Genomic DNA, 22,789 nt, shown 5'->3' on the forward strand with positions numbered 1-22,789 from the left:
CTCATTCTCTCTCTCTCTTTCTCATACCCTTCCACGCATGCACACACTATAAATCATTCAACATTTACTACTGGCTAATAACTACAGTTATCATTTTTGAGTCGCAGTGCAACCCCAAAAGATAAGTTCTATTGTTCACATTTTACAAATTCAGAAACTGAGGCCCATGCAAATTAACTATATTGTCCATGGTCATACAGACCTTGGATTCCAAGCCAGATTCATTTGATTCCAATGCCAATCCTCTTAATTACGTTGCTATAAACCTCTTGGATGTGTACAAGTCTAGTTGCTCTGATTAAATTGTATGCTGTATCATTTACGAAAGAGATTTTGTGCTCTTAGGAATACACATAATGATTGACATTTAGATGATTAGATATTTGAAGAATTAATGGGTTTAATGTGGTTGACTACAAAATTAAAAGATAAATTTTATTGCTATTCTGCAAAACCATAACTTTCAATTCAAATAAAACACTCAAGTCAATCCCTTTTTTCAGCACAAAAGACTTGATAAATAAATAACATTGTGAATAATAATCTAGGACTTTTTATGTGATAACATTTTTTTCTCCCTGGTGAAAAGGCAAATGAATAGTAGGGTTTTCATGTATATGTTTAAGACAGCTATATGATTGTGTTTGAGAGGATATCTGGGATGTTGCCATTTGTGGCCTTGAAAATATAAATGTATCCCATTCAAGTAGTAGAGTGTATTTGTGATTTTTTTTTTTTTGGCTAGTATGTACCATACTATTTGACTAATAGGCACTGCTGGTGGACCTCCAGTAATTCTTGTTCCATATTCTCTTCTCTTGAGCATTTACTGGAGAGTTAATAGATTAGGTAAGCAGTTTAGAGGCAGCCATGTTGTGTTTGAGTCAGCCTCACCATATGAGAGCTATGTCATTTCCCCCTTTTTTGTGTGTGAAGTGAGGGAATACCTACTTGAATTGCTATGAGATTAAATGAGCTAAAATGTAACCATAATAAGGCAGACCATAAGTACACTTCAAACATTTTTGTGCTGAGTAGTGAGTTAGGTGCCTAGAAATAACCATGGACTTGTCCTCAAGAAGTCTAGTAAATTACCAGTTTCAAGCCTAGTGCCTTAACAGGGAGGAAACAGTGTGACTTGGAAGACAGTAAAATCTGATGCTTGACACACTTGGGAATCAAGTCCCAATTCCTCAACTTGCCAGCTGGCCTTCCAAAAGATATATCAGTTTCCCAACCCCCAGAATCTGTGAAAGTTACTTTACTTGGGAAAAGGATATTTACCAATGCAAAGATTAAGTAAGTACCTCCAATATGAGGCCATCCTGAATTATTCCAGTGAGTCCTAAATCCAATGATAACGTGCTTATAAGAGAAGACAGAAGAAAAGTCCATGTGAAGACAGAGGCTGGGATTGGAGTCATGCAGCCACAAGCCAAGGAATACCTGGAACTACCAGAAGCTGGAAGGGGCAATGGATTCTCTTCTAGGGTCTTAGGAAGGTGCGCAACCTTGCCAACAGCTTGATTTCCGATTTCTAGCCTCCAGAACTGTTAGAGAACAAATGCTGTTATTTGACAACACCACGTTTGTGGTGTCAGTTTCTTCATCTGTAAAATGAGTATACGATCCTCAATAGTTTGGTTTTCTGAAGTGGAAAATAAGAAAAATGCAGTCCGGAAGAATAGGCAGACGTCAAAAATGACAAAGATTTATTGAGTGCTTATCATGACCGTTCACTATACTAAGCGCTTTCCATTTATGACTTAGTTATCTCAGTTTTATTGATCAGGTAACTAACCAAGGTTCAGATTCATTTTTTTGCCCAAAGCCACACAGCAAGAGAAAAAAATTAAAAAACAGGATTATTATTCAAACCAACCCCAGAGATATCCCTTTTATCCTCCATGGTAGACTGTCAAAGAGGCTGCAAATCAATGCACTCAAAAATGCTTCAACTATTTTTGCATAATTTCAGGCTACAGGATTAACTGCGCCTACAAAGGTATCGGCTTCAACAACAAATCAACCCTTGCTAGAAGCCGCGGTCTCTATCCCGGCGCGGAAGCGACAGGGTTAATAACGTCACTTTCAGGGGCCGCGCACACTTCTTCGCTCAACGGATCCTTTCAAGGGCCAAAACCCGCGTGTGGCTCATTCTTAGGGCCTCTAGAGAGGTTGAATAGAAGCGGACCAATAGAAATGCCGAATTTTCGTTTCACTGGCTAATTCCCACCCCCTAACCTTAGCTCCGCTGCGGAGGAAGAAAAAGGCGGACCCAGGGGCGGGGCAAGGCGCGGAAGCGGAAGCGGAAGCGGAAGCGACGTCCGGAGCCGGGACCTTCGCCTGCCTGAGCCACACGTGTGCGGTGAGTGCGGCGGGCTTGGCGACCGCTCCTGGGAAGGGTTCGCCCCAGGCCCGGCTCCGGAATGAGAGGGTCTCATAGGGCGTCTGGAGAGGGTAGAGATGTTCATATCTGTCATCCGCTGGTCAGTGTTCTGTGGCCTTTTCTGTTGAAGTTCGGGGATTGACGGGAGCCTGGCGACGACGTTGGGTTTACTGGTCCTCTTCTACCACGTTGTCGAGAGAACGCTGGGTCAGCCTTAACTACCGTCAACTTCTGAAACCCGGGCCTGTGCCAGTTGCATTTAGCTATTCTGTTGGGCGTTTGACAAACACCCGCTGCGCTCCGGGATCAGTGCTAGGTGTCGAGTTTACAACCTAAATGTACAGTTTCAAGTTATGAGGGCTGGGATGGAAACGAACTGGGTACTGAGGGCAGGAGAGGCCGAAGCAGTGACCTTTAAGCCGAGACCTAAAGCATGACGAGAGGCAACCCTGAAACCTGGAAGTCCAGTGAAAACTATTTTAAGCAGAAGCGGTAACTTGGGCTAAATTCCTAAATTCCTGAGCTATAGAAAGGGGACCAAGTGAAGTAGGCATACATCGAAACAAGATAAAGTTAGAAGGGCAGTGTGGGATGAGGGTTCTGTAGCGTTTTGAAGGCTATGGTAGGGGAGTTTAGATTTTCTCTACAATGGGAAAACATTCCCATTTCTATAAAACAGTAAGGGCTTATAAACAAGGGAGAAACATGATAGGCCCTAGTTGTCTTTAGAAAATGTATATAACTTATATTACAATTGATTATACAATTAGAGATAATATTGATGATGGTTTGGATTTGGGTGGTGGTAGTGGAGATCAAAATTGGAGGATTAGAAGTATTTTTAAAGAAAATTGAAGACTTCCTGAAGGGCCAAATGTAGCAGACAAGGGAGAAGAAAATTTCAGAAGTAACTCTTAGGTTTCTTCCTTGAGCAGTGCAGTGGATGATGTGTCATTGGCTGAGATAGAGGATAGGGTGGGGAAAAGATGAGGATGTTATTGTTTTGGTGTGGTTTGCAGTGAAGATAAAGAAATATATTTGGACTAAGGAAGTGGAAGATGCCTGTTAGACACGTAGACAGAGGTGTCAGGTACACAGTTACACAGGTCTGGAGCCCGAAGAAATGTTCCTAATAGAGTAATAATTTGGAAGTCCTTAGCCTAGAAAATCATAGGATTGGATGAGATTACCTAGGGAGAAATGTGGAGAGAGAGGGAAAGACTTTGAGGAGTACCAACATTTAGAGGTTAGGTGTTGAATGCTACTTTCAAAGTGCAATGCTAAGTTTGCGGAGGAGTTAAAGAAAGATCAGTCACATGTCCCTCTGTCCCTTGGAAATCTCTGCTGTTTTCTTTCACAAGGCATAATCGGGCTTTCAGTTCTGTGGCCCCCTGAACGCTTTATGTATACTTCATTATATATGCTTAATTATGTTGTGTTTTAATTTACTGCTTGCTTGTCTCTGTTATACCACACTCGGATTTTTAAAATTTTTTCAACCCAATAGTTGTATAGTACATAGTGTATAGGTATTCAATAAATTTTAAGTCCAAAGTGTTAAATCATAAGAAGGCAATCAAAATGTGCCATAAGAGAGAGTATCATTTGGAAAGAGGAGAGGTGTATGGAGGAGAAATTATAAGAAATTGTCATTTAAGCTGGATTTGGAGAATGGGTAGGATTTATACTGATAGAATTAGCTTTAAAGTTTGGATCCTAAAAAGAATAGTGAAGAAGTAAGTCTGACTCCAGTGTGGTATTTGTAATGGGTGTAAGTTAGGACCAAATTTTAAATGGCTGTGAATGTTAATCTGAAATTGAAATTTTCCTGTTGGCCATGGGAAACTTTTGAAGCTGTTAAGCAGTGGAATGGCATGAAATAGGTTTGTTACTGGAAGATTGATCAGGAATCAGAGAGTGGAAACAGCAGATTGAATCTAATAGCAAAAAACAATCTGAGCAGGAGATTAAGAGCCTGAATGAGATAGTAGAACAAGGGTAAAAAGAGGAGACAAATCTGAGAGACGCTAGAATGTGATGGTTGGATATGAAAGTACAGGATCCCCAAGCAAACACGTTTTGTTAAGTGAAAAAAGCAAGACCCAAAAGGCTATATGTTGTCCAATTCCATTTACATGACATTTTCAAAAATACACAAAACTAGACAAATGGAAAAAGAGATCAGCAGTTGCCAGGAGAGCCAAGAGAGGATGATTACTAAGGGGGCTCCATGGGGGACTTTTTGGAACAAGGTACTGTGGTGGAGGATAAATGACTCTGTGTATGTCGAACCAGCACTGTACACCAAAAAGTGAACTTGACTATATGCAGATGAAAAAATAAGTCAACTAACATGTCTAGGAATGGAACACAGACTATGATAAGATGAATCTAACTGGTATACATATGTAAATCTCACACACAAAAAAAAAGATAGCAAAAGAGTTGCCCCAAGTAACTATGGAAAAGTGTTGAATGGATTCTGTAAGGGAAAAAAAACAAAAAACTGTAAATAAAAATTGTACTATAGTTGGTAAATTTGTGTCTCATGGGGGTTTAGGTAGCAATTCTGAAACTGCACGTGTGCTAGGATTGAGTAACAAATTGTAGATACTTGGAGACAAGTTTCTCACTGTTAGAGAAAAGAGTTATCAAAAAGCAAGAGGAAGACTAGAGTGGCACTTGATTGGAGTTGGAGACATTAATATAAACATATTTGATAGATACAAAAATAAAAGTTTGTGTGTATACATAGGTTAGTACACATACATATATTACCTAGCCCTGTCTGATGAAAAGACCTAGGAGTGATACCCCAGTGACAGCAAGAACACCTACCACTAAGATCCTGGGTTTTAAATATTCTCAATAACAGGAACCATGGTTCCTTGGGAAAATGTCATTTCAGGGCTACTGCAAGGGAAAATACAAGATGAGCTTGGAACTAGTCCCAGAATATAAGGAGATAACTAAAGAAAGGATGGGGCTTATCAAAAGGATACAGAGTAACCTGAGAGATTTCCCACTGGTCAAAGCTGAAAGAAGTCAAGCAACAAAATAATGATAGTATTAGGTTATAACCCAAGTAATAAAATATCTATGAGACCATACTGATGTAAATAAATGATAAAATAAATAAATGGTGAAGAAGCAAATTTTTCCTACAGAAGAATACAGAATAATAAAGGTAGAAGTGATGGGAGAAATAGGAAATCACAATTAAAACACCAGTAATTGCTACAGGCTAGATTCACTGGAGAAGGCTAAAATCAGTGGGAGAAACATAGAATATTGCATAATCTCAAAATATATTGTACAAAACATTGTACAATATCAATTGCTATGCTGATTTTAATGTACATATTTTAACAAATTAATACTCCTCTCTCTAGGAAGTGGAACTTAATACTCCCCCCCTTCAGTTCGGGCTGAACTTAGTGACTTACTTTTAATAGAGTATAGAAAGGAAGTGTGGTAACTTTACAGTGGAGTAAGCTAGCAGACATTACCTTAATCAAGTGATCAAGGTTAATATTGCCAGTCATGTTGATACCATATTCCTCATAATATGGTGTGGTATCAAGGGCACTTCACCTCTGTGGTATTCTTCCTCCAAATTCTGTAACACCAGTCTAATAGTGAGAAAATATCAGACAAGGATATTCTGCAAAGTGCCTGACATGTAGGCACTTCAAAAGTGTCATGGTCATGAGAGGCTGTCACAGAAATATGGTATTGTCTAGGGATCCCTAATGTCTATGCTACAAGGTCAACTTTAGAAATTTAAAGATGAATATGCAACTTTGGGAGGCAGAGAAATAACCAAATGACTTTTGCTCTCGATATATTCTGCTAGTTTCAAGAGCCTTGGGTAGGTGATGGGTTATCTGTTATCTCCCTATGCACCATGGAGTTTCTGTACCCAGAAGTGACCTGTTAGGCAGATTCTTTGAAACGACATGTTAAATACTTAATGTTTTTCTGGAGGTCACTGAAAATTACTTGGGTGCCTCAAAAAGAATAACAAATTAAATATTTGAAGTTTTTGTTTTTAGCTACATTGTATTACATAGGGAACTTTTAGATAATCTTTAATTTTCATTCATTAAATTTGAATATAGATAAGTACAACCTATTGTTTGTTCCTGGCTTTTTAGGGTAGAGACCAAGAAAGCAAATGGTAATATTGTCAGTTTCTCATTACAGTCTTCCCACCTTAAAAGGAATACAAACACTGACACTTGTATCATATTTAATGTAAAAAGTGATCTGTTTTAGCCAGTGCTATTGCTGAAGCGTTGCCTCCAAATACATCACACACTAACTGAGGTGTGTGTGTGTTCTTAGCTTTGATTTGGTTATTTTATTTTCAGTATTAAAATCTTAGAAGCAGTGATTGTACAGTTCTTGAACTTGTGTGGGTACCCAGGTGATTTGTCCTGTATCTGTGAACTCAAGGACTAAATGTGGCAGTGACTACTTAATGACTCTGATTACATGAGAACAGTCTAGTGATCCTTTGCGTTTTGTTTTTGTTTTCCAGAGTTGCTATGATGGAAGTCAAAGCGAAAAAAAAATTTACAGGAAAAGGTACAAGGACATCACAAGAGAAAAACAGATTTCATAAAAACAATGGTAAGATAGCCATACCAAAATATGCTTCTCATGTGGTATTTTGGTCCTTATAATTGGAGGGAGGGTTGATGGGATGAAAGGACATGTGCAGATTACAGTCTGTATTCGTCGGTTGGAATTAGATTAAAATAGTAGAAAGAGCAGGTATATGAGTTTGTATGTACCCTGTGAAACTAAAACATTTAAGAAATTGCCAGGATAATTAGGAGATGCTATCCTCATGAAAAAGCCCTTATATCAGCTAGTGATGCTGTTGCTTCATGTTGGTCACACTAATTCACCACATTTTATTTTAGTGTTTGATAAATTGTAGCTGATTAATACATTCTATTGGTAAACCAAATATCTTTATCTTCAAGATTTCTAATTGCGATGTGTTTACTATTCCATCAGGTGTCAGTATTGCAAAACAGAAAAGTCAGAGTCAGTGTAAACGACTAAAATGTTTTTCTATATAGTCTTTTTTTTGTTGCAGCAGTCTTAGGGCATAGCTATTGTAGTTTTCATCTCATTTGTTGGGTACTTAATTTGCAAGCTTTGTTGACCAAAGAAGATTTTTATCAAATAACTTTATTCTAGTTAAAAAAAAAACAAAACAAAAAACTGGAAATTTTGAAAAATTAACATCTTAATTTGTCTGTATGGTATACCTCCTAAATTTTAGTGTTTATTTTATTCTTAGATTCCTGTGATGTTATTGGACCATTGGAAATTATGTGTAAAGACTTTAATGACATGGAGTCAAAGTAGAATACATATAAATAATACCTCATCTCTACTATATACTTAAAACAGAAGTATACACCAGACTGACAACTTGTTATCCCTAGAATTATGGATAGTTTTTATTATGCATTTTTCTACTTTCTAGGTTTTCTATAATGAACTTGTATTATAATTTTATAATTAGAGAAAGTTTTAAAAATTTGTTGTAAGCTTTTAAATCCTACTGTGCTAGTAAGACAAAGTTAGACAAAGTATGTCTTACTAAAGAAGATATACTTTTCTGTAACAAATAACACTCAGTGTATAAAAGAACTCTAGGCTCAGGATCATTGCACTAATAATTATTTATTATCATCACTAGATTCTGGTTCTTCAAAGACATTCCCAAGGAAGGTTGTTAAGGAAAGTGGACCTAAAACCACACCTAAAAACTTTGAGAAAAGTGCCACAAAACCGGGGAAAAAAGGTGTCAAGCAGTTCAAGAATAAGCAGCAGTGGGATAAAATACCAAAGAACAAATTCCAGCAGGCAAATAAATTCAACAAGAAGAGAAAATTCCAGCCAGACAGTAAAAGTGACGGTGAGCACTCTTTTCTTCAGCATAGTTTTTTTTGGAAGCTTTGCCCTGCCTGAGCTAATGCCAGAACCACTGTGCACAGAGCCTCTGGAAACCTATTAAAGACCTCCCATTCTTGTTTCTTGACAGGCAGCATTTGGGGTAGAGAGTAAATGGGATCAAATAAACAACAGAGAGCATCTTGCCAGGTCAAAATTGTCTGAGTGCTTAGTTTCTCATGTCCTAGGCCCTTGCTGAATTACCTTGGCTGTGGAGTTAAGCTAAGTTGTAATGGCTTCATACAGAGGACTCTCAATAAAATTTTCCTTTCTGTAGGCTAAAATGTTTACTTATTCAGTCATTTATTGCATAAGTATTTGAGTTTTCTATGCAGTGTGCTTGAAGATAGAAAAAAATAACCATCAAGGGTACAGGTCCTGACTAATTAGCATAGAAGCCAGCCTTAAGCAACTAGTATGTCCAGGTAAATATCTGCCTTGATTAAGGTTGTCTCAGTGAACAAGAGACATATAGACCCTGCCCTTACAGAGCTTAGGCCACTCTAATATAGTCAACCCATCAGATGGCTCAGATCTAGCAGGCAATTTCAGGGATGATATAGTGAACACACAGCAGATTTGACTTTAATTGGTTCAGGACAAGTTGCTAACTGATGGGATGTACTAGTAGGGCTCCTATTTGTCTATTGAAACAAACTGCTAATCTCTTCAGTACAATGTTCCAGGGTCATTTCTAACCCAGAGCTTTGCTGTGTGTTGTATGACGTGCCCCTCTTGTGAGTTGTCTTGCCTGGTCTCCACGTTACATGTGCTGACATACATATACCACCTCTGCAGCATCATGAGAATTTCTCTGGTGTCTTTTTATCCAACATGGCATATCTTAACACTGCTCCTTTGCTGCCAACTGAGACCACTGTCATAGGGCCTTCTCAGTCTAGTTCCCTAGCCCTGGTCCCTGCTCTCTGCTTTGCTTAAGGCTGCTCACTGGAGGGATAGCAGCCTTCAAACAGGGAGGTTGGGAGAGAGGAAGAGAAGAAAAATTTCTATGTTTCTCATTAGGCTTGCAGGATCCTTTCATGCTCTGGCCCCGTTGTTTTTTCTTTATCCCTTTCTTATCTCCATTACAACCACACACGACAGTTTCTCTTGCAGCTTCTCTTTCTCACCTTCTCTTTCCTACCCTCTCTGATAGGTCCTAAATCTTTCATTCTCTACTGGAATTCTTGGCACCTTTATTTTAAACACACACACATTCTCACATTAAGATTCTGTCATCTCTCCTTTTGCTATGGGAGATAAATGTTCCTGAGATCTCAAAATGGAACTCCGATTTTGTTTTCTCATATTTTTATACCAGGAACTGAGGGGGAATGGATACTAAATATCCCCTAAATTGGTGTATGTACTGCAACCTAGCATGGCATATGTTAAGAGTGCCCAAATGTTGTGGAATTAAATTATCCTCTGGAGTATAGTATAGTACCTGATGCCCTAATGATAATTAATGATAAATATGCCCTCTGTTGCCTGCAGTCCTCTATTATGAGGCCAGGAATAAATAAGAAACCTGTAAGGGAAATAAATATTTTATAGTATATTGTATAGCCATTAAAAATTATGGTCTTGAGGAATATTTAGTTTCATGGAGGAATGCTCACAATACTAAGTGAAGACAGTAAGAGTCTGAATTTTTTAGAAGGTAATAGAAAACATACATAGGAAAAAGACGAGAAGGAAATAAAATGTTAATGGTTATATCCGGGTTTGGGGATTACAGGAGAAATTCGTTTTTTGTATTTTCTAAGTTTTTTTATAGTGAGTGTATTTTTAATCAGAGAAAGGGAGATTTTTAGAAGAAACCTCCAAGGGTTCTTTGCAAGATACTCATGTTTAATAATACACATTTTATTAAGTTGTTCTTTGTTTGGCCTCATCAGGATTTTTGATTCACTTGGTAAATACTTAGATTTTGAGGACAAAAAATACAAATAGACACTTGACCTTTATAGAATTACTCTGTAGAGAACTTAGGAATTTTGTTTGTGCATTGTTATGAGTAACAGGCAGCACAGCTTAAAGTTTCAGAGTTGTCTTTGGATTTGAATCCTGACTCTACCATTTACTAGCTGTATGACCTTGCACCAGGAACCTAACTGCTTGGTGTCTTGTTTTTCCAAAAGGAGAACGAGTGTAATAATAGTACCTCTTAGCAAATGTCAAGTATTCAGTACAGTATTAAGGATGGTCATCATAATAGAGATATATTATCTCTAGATTTACTCATCCTACGTGGCTGTGACTTTGTACCCTTTGACCAGCATCTTTCCATTTCCCCTGCCTCCCTAACCCTGGTAACTGTAGAGAGCCAGATCTGAGCCGAACATGTGGTCGAAGCATTGGCAAAGCCATGCTTGACTGATTGAAGCATTGGCAAAGCTATGCTTGACTATGTTGCAGATCCTGTGGCCAAAGCATTGGCAAAGCCATGCTTGACTGTGTTATAATCTGCCAAGGGCAGAGAAGCAAAACAGTGAACAGACAGCTGCTTGCGGTTTTGCATAGATAACCAGGTACAGACAGGCCTTGGGAGATTATTGTTGCCAGCAAGTTTCAAGTCCTGAGAAGAAGACTCCCACCTACTCCTTGACCTTCAAAAGTATATAATGAACGCGCTGAGCTTACCTCAGGGTCACTGTAACTCCATCTGAGTGCAGTGTCCTACCTGGCCCCAGCTTTTGTATATACTGTCTCTGTGTCTTTCTTAATCCTCTGTCGCCCCCCTCTCCCTCAGGTTAACCCTCTCATTGTGTTGGTCGCAGCAGGTAACCACTGTTCTCTCTGCTTTAATGTATTTTACTTTTTTAGATTCTACATGTAACTAAGATTTTGCAGTTTTTTTCCTTTCTGAGTCTTGTAAAAATAATAATAATAATAATACCTTACAGTAGAATTGTGTTGTAAGATTTAAATGAGCCACTACATAACAGCACTGAGAAAAGTGAATTTTTGAATGCATTGTTTTTTCTGTTTTGATTTGGACTAATTAATTAGTTGGGCTAATTAATTAGGACTAATTTTTGTTTTCATGAAGAAATGATTATAACTAAAGTCCACGAACTTAATGTTCTAAAGTAGAATTTTATTTTACAATTGAAAAAGATGCTTAAAATTTTTTGCTTTTATGATTTTTAGTTTCCCTTTTTTTTAGTAGGTATCCTCTTAAGAATCAATAAATAGCTGTTGAATGAGTGAATGGTTGGTTTCAATTGAATTTAAAATGTATAAACTGGTAAGAAAATGAAACAAAATATATTTATAGAGAATAATGTTTTCCCTTCTAGTTTCCCCAATGAGTATAGATCCTGATCAGTGATTGTCCTGTGTACCTGACTTGTACTATGGTACTCAGAATGCTAAATGTAATTGAAAATAATTTTTATAATGACTAGAGTCAGCAGCCAAGAAACCTAAATGGGATGATTTCAAAAAGAAGAAGAAAGAACTGAAGCAAAGCAGACAACTTAGTGATAGAACCAACTATGACATTGTTGTTCGGGCAAAGCAGATTTGGGAGATCTTAAGAAGGTAAGGCTACTTAATGGCATCTTTATTAGTCCCTTTGAAATGATGGAAGAGTAACAGTGTACCTTGTAAATAGTTAGATGTCCTAAAATTAATGACATAGCACTTGGGTTATTTAGAGAGTACTCCTAACACTCCAGTAGAGGCATCGGAATTTGAATGTCTGCCCATTGCAGAAATGTGTTGAATCATTAGGATGGTGTCAGATATGTTTGTGAAAACGTATGAGAGTTAAATTGGATTTGACATCCTTCCTCAAAGATTTCTGAGAAAATGAAGGACAATTTCTTATCGGCTAGATTTTGAGATACTTAAGTATTTGGTATCTTGGACTTGTTTTATTATTTTCTTTACTTTTGAAGTTCTGGCTGTTAGATTTAGATTGATGCATGAAATTATACCTTGTGAGATGAGTTTCTGCCTTTGAGAAAATTACTTTTCTCTGGCTGCTCTGGAATAGTAATTTTAATGTCAAAAGGTTTGCTGCCTTCAAAGAGAAAATCATACTGAACTGGGTGAACATACCCTGAAATGGTTTTTTGTTTTTTGTGTTTAAAATAATGTCTTTACTCAAGCTACATTTCCTCCCTCTTTTATTCTTATTTATAGAAAAGACTGTGACAAAGAAAAAAGAGTAAAGTTGATGAGTGATTTGCAGAAGTTGATTCAAGGAAAAATTAAAACTGTAAGTAGAGCATACTCATAGTTACAATCTTAACAATTGAAATTGACTCACTCTCAATAAACGGTAGCTGACCATTCATTACAAGTGAAATTATTGTTGTTTTAAATATATTTGGCCCAAATTTCCAAAGCCTTTTTATAATACTGATGAAATAAAAAATTTAATAGGGAACTTACTGCTGGGAAATAATAAAAACACTATCAGGTATTTCTGTCATTTTTTAATAATTAAAATAAATCAGTGTTCTTCCAAGTTATTTTGAAGAATTTACTAGTTCAATAGTATGTGCTAGAATGTCTTGCTCTGAACTCCATATATGTTTTTATGTTCTGAATTGCTGGCTTTTTTTGTGTATGTGATGCAAACATGATTACTTCTTTTGTTCCATGCTTTTGCAAACATGCAAAGATCTGAAAATATGATAGATTTGGGAGTTCTAAAGAAATTTTCTTTGTTGCTATTTAACTTTGTTTTATAATAAACTTCTTTTGACTCGTGTATTTGGATAAATACTTATAGTGACTGTTCACTTGTAAGACAACAGCTTTGGGGACCCTGAAGGGGCAGCCCTTGCCAAAACACGTACATAGTTCTATTCAGAGTCTGTATTGCAGTTTGATGGAATGTCTTGAAATAGCAAGTTCCCAGCTATGCTTTCTTATAAATCCAGCAAGATCTTTTTAGAACAGAACTGCTCCTCAGCTCTAGCAGTCTGGTATCCTCAATTCATAAATATTTTACAGTCAAAATCCTTTCCCAATTACACAATTACACACATGGGATATTACTGCATACAAATGGACTTGGAAGTTAGTCTGGTGTTCACATCCTCACTCTGCTGCTTAACATATATGCCCTCTTGGACAGTGACAACCTAATTATTTACTGTTTGCTAAGAATTGCAGTAACCATGCATATGTTGTCTCCTTTACCTTAAGATCCTTATCCCTATTAGACATTTCATACATTCGGGACTCAGACAAGTTTCATCTCCAGGGTCACAGGAGTAGCAAGTTCTTTAACTCCTCGTAAACTTACTTTTCTCATCTGTAAAGTGGGAATGACAAAAGCCAACTCTTAAGGTTGCTTTGAGGTCTAAAGGAGACATCTATATTTAAAGCATGTTTATTAGTTATATAGTAAGTAGTCAATATATGCACAAAAACAGCCATATTTAATTTTTTTTTTTTTTAAGTTTTATCATAAATGTTTATACAAATTTCCCTTAAGGAAATACTTCCAAAATCTATGGACTTTGGAGGTGTGCCTTCACCTTCTCGTTTGTTGGAATTAAAAAACTTTGAAGACAGACTGAGCAAATAATAAGCACTATTAAAGTAGACCGGTACTATAGCATAGTAAATAATAATTTTGCATACGTGATTGTTTGTGGTTATTGCTATAGAAAATTGATCAGCAAGCCCTTCATTGAGAATAATCCATCTGGTAGTTGTGAAGGGGAGATGGGTTGGAGAATCAGATTTGAAACAACAAATTTCTAGGAATATAACTGGATAGATATTTGGGGATCATAATGAAAATGTGAGAAATGGGAGGATTAGCTTATAATTATCAGTATGTGTATACATAGTTTTACTTATGTAGCAAGGCTTTTAGACCTATTTTGTAACTATCCCTTTGTTTGCCAAAGCCATACATTCTGAGATCATTTATATTAAAAAAGAAATCATAGAATAATAGAATTTTTGAATTGGAAAATTCTCATTTAGGGAAAGTAATTTTCAAAGAAATGAGAAATAGAGCACATATAATCATTGGACAGGTTTGGTTTGATTGGGTTTTGTTTTACTTAGTAATGATAAGAATCTTGCAAAATGATTAAATCTATCCCTGTCTCAGTGCCATATCATAGGCAGCAAAACCAAAAAATGTCATTTTGTACAATTAAAACAAGTATTTCTACTCCTAAGTAACTTAGATTTAATTTTATCTGTGAAGACCCTACCTTTTTCCTAACAAGGCATTCTGGAAGAGGTAGCTACGATAGAAACATAAATCTTCAGAGAGAATTAGTCTAAAGGCTCAAACTGTCTTTCCTACAGATTGCATTTGCACATGATTCAACTCGTGTGATCCAGTGTTACATTCAGTACGGGAATGAAGAACAGCGAAAACAGGCTTTTGAAGAACTGCGAGGTATTTCTTATATATTGAAGATTAATTGTAATCATTTTTAATAAGTCACTTGTTTTCTCTTGAAATACCCAAGACTGTCCTGGAAAATAATTCTGTTGTAGGAAAGCAATGTATCCTCTGCAGGACCTTTTTTTGTTTTTATTTGTTCTTTGCCTGGGACAAATAGAGAGTTATTTGTGTTCTCAGGATTGCACTTTTATTTAGTTCTTTCCTTTGTTTTTCAGATGATTTTGTTGAATTAAGTAAAGCTAAATATTCCAGAAATATTGTTAAGAAATTTCTCATGTATGGGTGAGTTGTTTTATTTATAAAATACATATATTTTAGTTTTTTAAAGGTATGGCTGTTGATCATGTACAAATGTTACTTAAAAGTTTGTGGCCATAACAATAGCCTTCAGCAGATGCTTAGAATATTGCCAGGGAGTATGGTCTTAAAAACAGTTATTGAAATTAATGTAGAATTAATGGTATTGCCTTCACCATTCTTAAGAGTATATCTTGAAGCCCTGGAGAAGATAAGTGGAATAATTAACTTGTAATTTGTTACCAGTGTTTGGAGGGTAGAAGGTTGGGGATGGGGTGGCGGGGAGAGTAGACTCAGAGGTACAGTCAATGGGTCAGGAAGTGTCAAGATGGGAGGATTTCCTAACTTTGGTGGAATTGATACTTGTCTTGATTTCTGTTTCTGAGTTTACTAAAGTGCCAAAATATGCTAACCAACAAAAAAAAGTACAGTTGACAAAATTTTCAAAAACTGTTTCTAACTATAATTATCAGCTGCTTGATTTTTTTAGGATGTAATATAAATACTTGTATTATGCCCAGTTTTAAAAGAGCATCCTTAGAATATGTTTTGTTCATATTTCCATACATCTTTGACTTTCACCTTCTCTTTTTCTCCTTCTCTGCTTTTTTCGAGCCAAACAGTTAATAATGGAAACTGACATTTATTGAGCATTTATTACATGCTGGTCACAATTCTTAACTCTTTTAATCGTCACATCAACTTTATTCTTTCTGTTTTCTGAATGAAGAAGCAGAGGCACAGAGAAGTTGAATAATTTGCTTAGAGTTGGCAGGCTGACTACTGAGTAATTTAAAAAGCTTGAGGTAGAAATACACGCAGTTTGATCTTCCTTCACATAAGCATTTCTCTGTGGTAGCACTGTCCCCTCATGATGAGTTGGCCTCAAGAGTTAGGTTGGTGTCAAGTTACTTTTTTTGCCATCCAGCTTCTTATATCACTTATCTTTTCCCATTATCCCATTGGGTTTAGGAGTAAACCACAGATTGCAGAGATAATAAAAAGTTTTAAAGGGCACGTGAGGAAGATGCTCAGGCATGCAGAAGCTTCTGCCATCGTAGAATATGCATACAATGACAAAGCCATTTTGGAGCAAAGGAACATGTTGACAGAGGAGCTCTATGGGAACACATTTCAGCTTTATAAGGTAACATTTTAAGACAGTTTTTCTAGCATTTTTACTTTTTCTGTGTACTTTTCCTTACCTTCTGATGCCCTATTTTCAGAATGTATTTTTACTTTGGCGGGTCCTTTAAGAGACCATCTCTTTGATTATTTTGTCTCTAGTGTATGAAGTAAGTGATTAATACTTTCTCTTCCTTCCAGAGCACTATCTTTAAATTCTCTTTGGAACTACTTTTGTTATACCCTCCCAAGGGCTCTGTGTAAAACTTCAATATGTTTATTTCTGTAGTCAGATAGACTGAAGTGGAAGACTCTTAACAGTTAGTGAAGCTTTGTAACCACCTCCTAACCAGCTCTGGCTGAAGTGCATCAGGCTCTTGGTCGCTTCCTTTTCCTGTGTTTCTTTATGTGTGTGGATTACCATTCTCAGGTTACATCTAGAGAGGAAGGGTAGAAGAGAGACCTAACTTTGGCTACAGTACAGGGATTGAACTGAAAAAAGCCAATAATGGGACTAAGATAGTTAAAGTATCTATTTCAGACCTTGAGACATAAATACTCATACTAATATCCAGGGATACATATTCAATCTTGGGTTGCCTTCACTAGTCAGGTTCAGTTCCTGGTTTGAATTTAGTGCCCTATTTCTTTTTTAACATTCACAATAGAAATATGTAGATAATTACAAAACACAATGTGGCAAGGATTTTCGAGCTGAGTGCTTGATCTTGTGATTAGGCACATACTAGGTGCTTGCCAACTACCTGTTGGCTGGGTGAGTTGGTTTATTGTTTAACCTGGCATTTTAAGAACCTTCGTGGGCATATAGGCTGAGAACAGATAATCAAGAATTATTTCATGAGTATATCTACAGCAGGGATTTTGTTATAGGAATATGACAAATCTGAAATTTTTTTGTTTTTAAAATGACTAATTGATTTTCTTTGTTATAAAGCTGGATAACTTGATTAAATTTAGAGGGGTTTGATTTTCCTTCTGTTGCAGTCAGCGGATCACCCAACTCTGGACAAAGTATTAGAGATACAGCCAGAAAAACTAGACCTTATCATGGATGAAATGAAACAGATTCTAACTCCGATGGCCCAAAAGTAAGAAAGCTATTTTTGTTTTTTCTGAACGAGTAGCCTTTGAAAGAGGAAGGTTTTGTATAACCCTTGCATAGGAAAGGTAGATAGTTGTCCAAATAGAGTCTGTTATTTAAATTGAATTGTAAGACTTAGAAATCCAGGAATGTGACCTTCTTGGCATTTGTACCACAGCGGGTGGTTAAGGCATAGCCTCAGACCAGATGGCCTGGGTGTGAATTCTGGTGTCCCCCTCAGTTACTAATTGTGTGTGACCTTGGGTAACTTAACCTCTCTGTGCCTCAGTTTCTATATCTATAAGTTTGATATTATAATAGTATATATTTCATATTTTTTTGAGATTAAATGGGTTAATATTTTCAAAACATTCAGAAAAGTCCTTTGCCCATAAAGGCAACATGTTTTTCCCATCTACTTAGACACTCAGTGTGAATTTGAAGTCATTGGTGTCTGATCACCAGCCTCCAGTGTACACCTGAATTCACCAGGGGTCACACTAGGAAGCTTGGATCAATCAGGTGTTGCAGTTAATACTGTTTTGATCCACTCAAATTTTAATTTTGCTAAAGTTATTTTATGAATCCTAATATTGCTAAAAGATATACTGTGTCTTATGATGAATTACATTTGCTAAAACCATTTCACTTGTTTGGATTATTTATAGGACAACTGAGGTTACCTATGTATTACTGTAGTCCCAGATCTGACCTATTCTCATTTCCTTTTTTTTTTTCTGTTTTCAGGGAAGCTGTGATTAAGCACTCATTGGTGCATAAAGTATTCTTGGATTTTTTTACCTATGCACCCGCAAAGCAAAGAACAGTAAGTTCTTGGTTTTAGTTTTTAAACAGAAACATAGAAGAAGAGCCGTGTTAAAATGTAAAACACCGTTTTGACATACATTATATTTGGGAAATTTTAAAGAGGTTTTTTTTTTTTTATTATTTAGAGAAGATAATGCACTGAAATTCCTTTGAACAAGTCAGCTAGTTGCATTTATATTTATGCCAGAAGACAATAAAATTGACCATATCGACTCTATTGAATTTTGATAATTATAATCCAGAAAGTACCCTCTAGCTAACCTAATCTGAAAATTAATTAATAGAGGGATATTCAGCACTCAGATAGTTTGAAATTCACCTGTGCCAATGTTAAAAATATATATGTGTGTTGATGTTAAAGGTTAGGGGAGGACACTTACATAAAACTAAATGGACCATGGAAAATTGGACGTTACATGATAGAGGGAAAAGGAACAGAGACTGAAGGTAAATTGCACTGCCCTTCAAGGCAATGATAGGAATACAAATGAGAATTCATCATTTTAGCTCACTAAACTTGGCTTGCCTCATCATACAGTGAACTCATTGTTCATTTGTCTTTATTCTAGTAACAAGGAATAACTAAAACAGTGACACTGACTTCTTAACAAATATGCCAGACTAAACATTCATAGGAGTTTTGACTCTCTCAGAATTGACATACAAATAATTTTCCAAGAATAGCCACACCCACCTAAGCTTGTACTTCAATGACTCTAGCAGCTTCTGCCTTTCTTTTGGGGATTTCTCCCCCTTTCATGCAGAGCACAGTATCTCACAGTTCTGGGTTTATTGAGGTTGGATTATATTTTCAGAACTGTGAAAATGATCATTTGAATATATTCAGTGGTGGAAAAATCTTTTTAGTGTCAGATGTGTTTTAACAATAGCAAAAAATCATTGGAAACCTAGTGTGAATATAAAGTAATGAAAAAAAAAAACAGTTTCTGGCCTTGGAGGGCATTCTCAAAAGAGAAACTTTACAAAAAACCTTGGGGAATAGTGGAAGCGTAATTGGAATATGTGTATAACTCCTCTCCAACTGGATAGCTTTGAAGAGATAAGTTTAGGTATGTAAGCTTAAAGCTGTGTTGTTAAGATTCATCCTGGGAACAGATTGTAAAATAGTTAAGGATGAAATTGCTAATTCCTTATTGATGAAAATAAGTATCCACCTTTCTCCTAGAAGGATACCTTGTAGTTATTTATTTAATGTAAGTTTTTAAATTGGGAATGGACTGATGTGGGGCGGGGCCCTGCAGCTGTTGGCTGCTAGAACTCATATGTTTGACTTCCAAAATATAATTTAGAAATTATATGCATTGACAATGAAGAATGAAGATTAGTAAGCTAAACTATCTTGTAAGAAAGTAATGATTGGGTTTTTACTAAAGGGTTATTAATAGTGAGGGCCCAGTCTAATATAGAGATTAACTTTTGTTTAGGAAATGTTATCTAAGTGTTTTTTTGTGGTGAATTATTAATATGACTTCTGGAAGTCATCTTGTGATAAACTAAGGAAGAGAAACTTTCAGCCAAAATTAGTGTTTAGGTTCTCTGCTCGTATATATACACATCTCTTAGGTAAGAGCATTTTACGTATTTTATCTGGCTTTTGTATTAACTTCTGACCATAGCCACCTCTTAGCCTTCTTTTTCTTGAAAAATCATTTAGAATATACTATACATGTACATACTTTTTTGAATAGACATTGTATTTTAATATAGACATATTTTATAAAATAGATATTTTAATAGAAATTGCTTATTGGCAGTATTTCCTACTCTTGATGGGAAAGAATGTTTCTAGAAAGATGTGTGTCTGCTTGTCTGCAAAATGAAAAATTAAATTGTTTGCTACCTATACCTTTTTCATTCTCTGTGCGTAACTGCTTCCCAGTAAAGATTTTTTTTTAAAGGCAGAATAAATTAAATCCCTGGTGGCATTTGTTTCCCAGGAAATGATCGAAGCCATCCGTGAAGCAGTGGTATACCTGGCACACACACACGATGGCGCCAGAGTGGCCATGCACTGCCTATGGCACGGTACCCCCAAGGTAAGTGTGTCAGGGCTTGATTTGCCTTGACTTTCCATACTTTCTGTCTCCTTTGGTCTTAGCCCTGTTGTGCATAAACAACTTTATCTTTGCAAAATTGTGCCTCAAGGCCTCGCAGGAATTAGTTTTTCTTTGGGCCTAGTGTTTCTTCTCTGCTCGAGTTTTCATTAAAGTGTGAAAACCTTGAGTTTTCATTATTTGAGAAGGAACTTGTGAAGCAAATAAACACGATATGTAGGCTCACAGGTACAGAAGTTTTGGTACCTGTCAGACTCTTTGATTCCTCATTTAATGGTCAATATGAGAGGAAGGGGAGGGAGGAGATAGTGAACAGTTACACATTTGCCTATGTGGGTGTTAAGTACATTGAAGGAAAAGGTAAAAGTCCTTATTAATTATAGAAATCAAACAGAAATGATTCTCATTTCTTTGGTCAGTATCATTCTGCCTTTAAAAGACAGTTGTACATTGTCCACTTTTCAAATTAATGCATATTTAATTTCGATTCAACAACTATGTTTTGAGTACTGTCTGTAAGCTAGACTCTTATGCATTTGAAGACAATTCAGATATTGGAAGAGGAATCTCTTAAGTTCTTACTATAGAAGGAGGTAGTTTTACTAGGTTTGCCTTGCAACTAAAAATTTTATGAGTCCATATTTATGTCTCAATGAATTATGACATACAAGTCTAAGAATATGATAGCTTTGAAAGGGCTTCTCATAGTATATTGCAATTTTTTTCTTTCTGGCTGCATAACTATTTTCACTAATGAAAAGTATGCAATTTTAGTGACAATTTAATATTATGTAAAATTTTTGACTATGAATTACTTTTAATCTATAATTAAGTTAATTGAGAATTTTTTTTTTTTTAAGGACAGGAAAGTGATTGTGAAAACAATGAAGACTTATATTGAAAAGGTGGCTACTGTAAGTATAATAAAACTGGATATTTCTTTTAATTATTTTTAAAAGTAAAATGAAATCATGTCTATTATAGAAAATTGGAAAACTTCAGAAAATCACCAAGAAGAAAATTATTCATTGTTTTATTCTAATCTTTTTCTATGCATATGCATGCATTTTTGTAAATTATTAAATCCTCACAAAATGAGATTTCTCCTTTTTTTATTTAACATTGTGTTGTGACAGTTTTCTATTTTCATTAAATATTTTTCAGAAACCTAATATTTACTAACTTATCTAATGAATTTGTCCAGTCGTGTTATTAAATCATGGAAATTACTGTCTAGGATGAATTTGTAATGTGGTCAAAGAAAATTCTAGTTAAGTTTTACAGTTCTTTGGAATATTTTGGAAATGCTTGTATATTGTAACAGCTTTTCTGATGAAATTGGAAGATATTTTTTGAGTATTTCTAGTTATTTAAATACTGTCATTTTCCATAGTGTTTCTGGAATATATGTCATACTAAACACTATTTTTTAATTTTTGAGTTATTTTATATGTTATGTTTTTTATAGCTTCTCATTAACTGGTAAACTAAAAATTAGTGATATTAACAACTTTTCCCTATGAAAAATCCAATGAGAACTACTAGCATCTAGTAAACACTTAATATAGTAAATACTAATTCAAACCCAGATAAATTGCTGCTTTGTAATTATATATATGCCTATTGCCTTCTGTAGGGTTGGAGGCTGGGATGAGAGTATAAAACCACTTAGAAGGCAGCTAACTTTTCTGTAACAAATGAAATAAAATATTCTCTAGTGAGTTGTTTCCAGAGTACAAGAATATTTTATGATTCATTACTCATCATTAAGTAAATCTTTTTGTATAATGTTTTAATTTGAATATTTTAAATTAGAAATGAATAAAAATAGGATGTTAGTCTAAAAGTTGTTAATAGTAAAAGACATTTTTAAGTAATAAAATTAGATTGCTTTAATTTTATAATTATAACAACAATTTTTTTTTGAGACCCTAATCCCCACAAGGTATTATGATGGTAACAAGAAATTAACAATGCAATATATATATATTTTTTTATCTCAAGCTTCTAAAGGAGGGAGATGAATTAATATGACTCATAGATTTAATTTATAGGTTATTTAGAAGTATGTAAAGATGTGTGTAAGATAAATCCAGAACTAGAATTGCTGGATCAGAAGACTACATGTATTTTAAGTTTTTATAGATGTGTTCAGTAAACTTCAGAAGAGTTTACATTCTCACCAACAACAGAAAAGTGCCTGCTTTTCCCCACATCTTTGTGAAATTAGTATGTTATGAAGAGTTTTCATAGGATTGGTAGATAATGGTACTTCATTGTTTTAATTATTGTCCTTAATTAATGAGCCTTATTCCATGTGCTTAAAGCCATTTGTACTTCTCTTTTTCTGTGAACTGACTCTTCATGTTCTTTGCCCATTTTTAATAGATTGTTGGTCTTTATATAGTAAATATATTAGACCTTGGGAATTTTTCTCTAGTTTGTTTCTAATTGAAATGTTATTACCTGTCATGGTTATCAGACCTGGCTCTGAATGATACATTCTTTTTCTTTTTTTTTTTTACGTAAAGTAGAAGTTTCTTAACTCTGCAGCAATACCAGCATCACAGATTAATTCTATCATTTCAAGAGGTTACCAT

At 35.6% G+C, this 22,789-nt stretch overlaps 1 protein-coding gene across 2 annotated transcripts in view; it reads left to right on the forward strand.

Annotated features, from left to right (window-relative positions):
• The first annotated feature begins 2,302 nt into the window (after positions 1-2,302).
• Positions 2,303-22,789, forward strand: part of PUM3 (pumilio RNA binding family member 3) — a 36,632-nt gene continuing 16,145 nt past the window's right edge. The window contains exons 1-12 of one of the 2 annotated variants that reach the window (XM_039886632.1): positions 2,303-2,368; positions 6,933-7,024; positions 8,112-8,330; positions 11,779-11,914; positions 12,521-12,596; positions 14,660-14,753; positions 14,978-15,044; positions 16,032-16,206; positions 17,190-17,293; positions 18,034-18,112; positions 20,073-20,171; positions 21,050-21,103. In XM_039886632.1, coding sequence (XP_039742566.1) covers positions 6,940-7,024; positions 8,112-8,330; positions 11,779-11,914; positions 12,521-12,596; positions 14,660-14,753; positions 14,978-15,044; positions 16,032-16,206; positions 17,190-17,293; positions 18,034-18,112; positions 20,073-20,171; positions 21,050-21,103 — 1,188 coding nt within the window. In that variant the 5' untranslated portion in view covers positions 2,303-2,368; positions 6,933-6,939. Of the gene's footprint in view, positions 2,490-6,932; positions 7,025-8,111; positions 8,331-11,778; positions 11,915-12,520; positions 12,597-14,659; positions 14,754-14,977; positions 15,045-16,031; positions 16,207-17,189; positions 17,294-18,033; positions 18,113-20,072; positions 20,172-21,049; positions 21,104-22,789 lie in introns of both variants that reach the window. The other variant, XM_039886727.1, reaches the window with a different exon arrangement.

Source organism: Pteropus medius, unplaced genomic scaffold, assembly GCF_902729225.1.
Source record: "Pteropus medius unplaced genomic scaffold, Ma_sr-lr_union100, whole genome shotgun sequence".
In the NCBI taxonomy this organism is placed as follows: Eukaryota; Metazoa; Chordata; class Mammalia; order Chiroptera; family Pteropodidae; genus Pteropus; species Pteropus medius.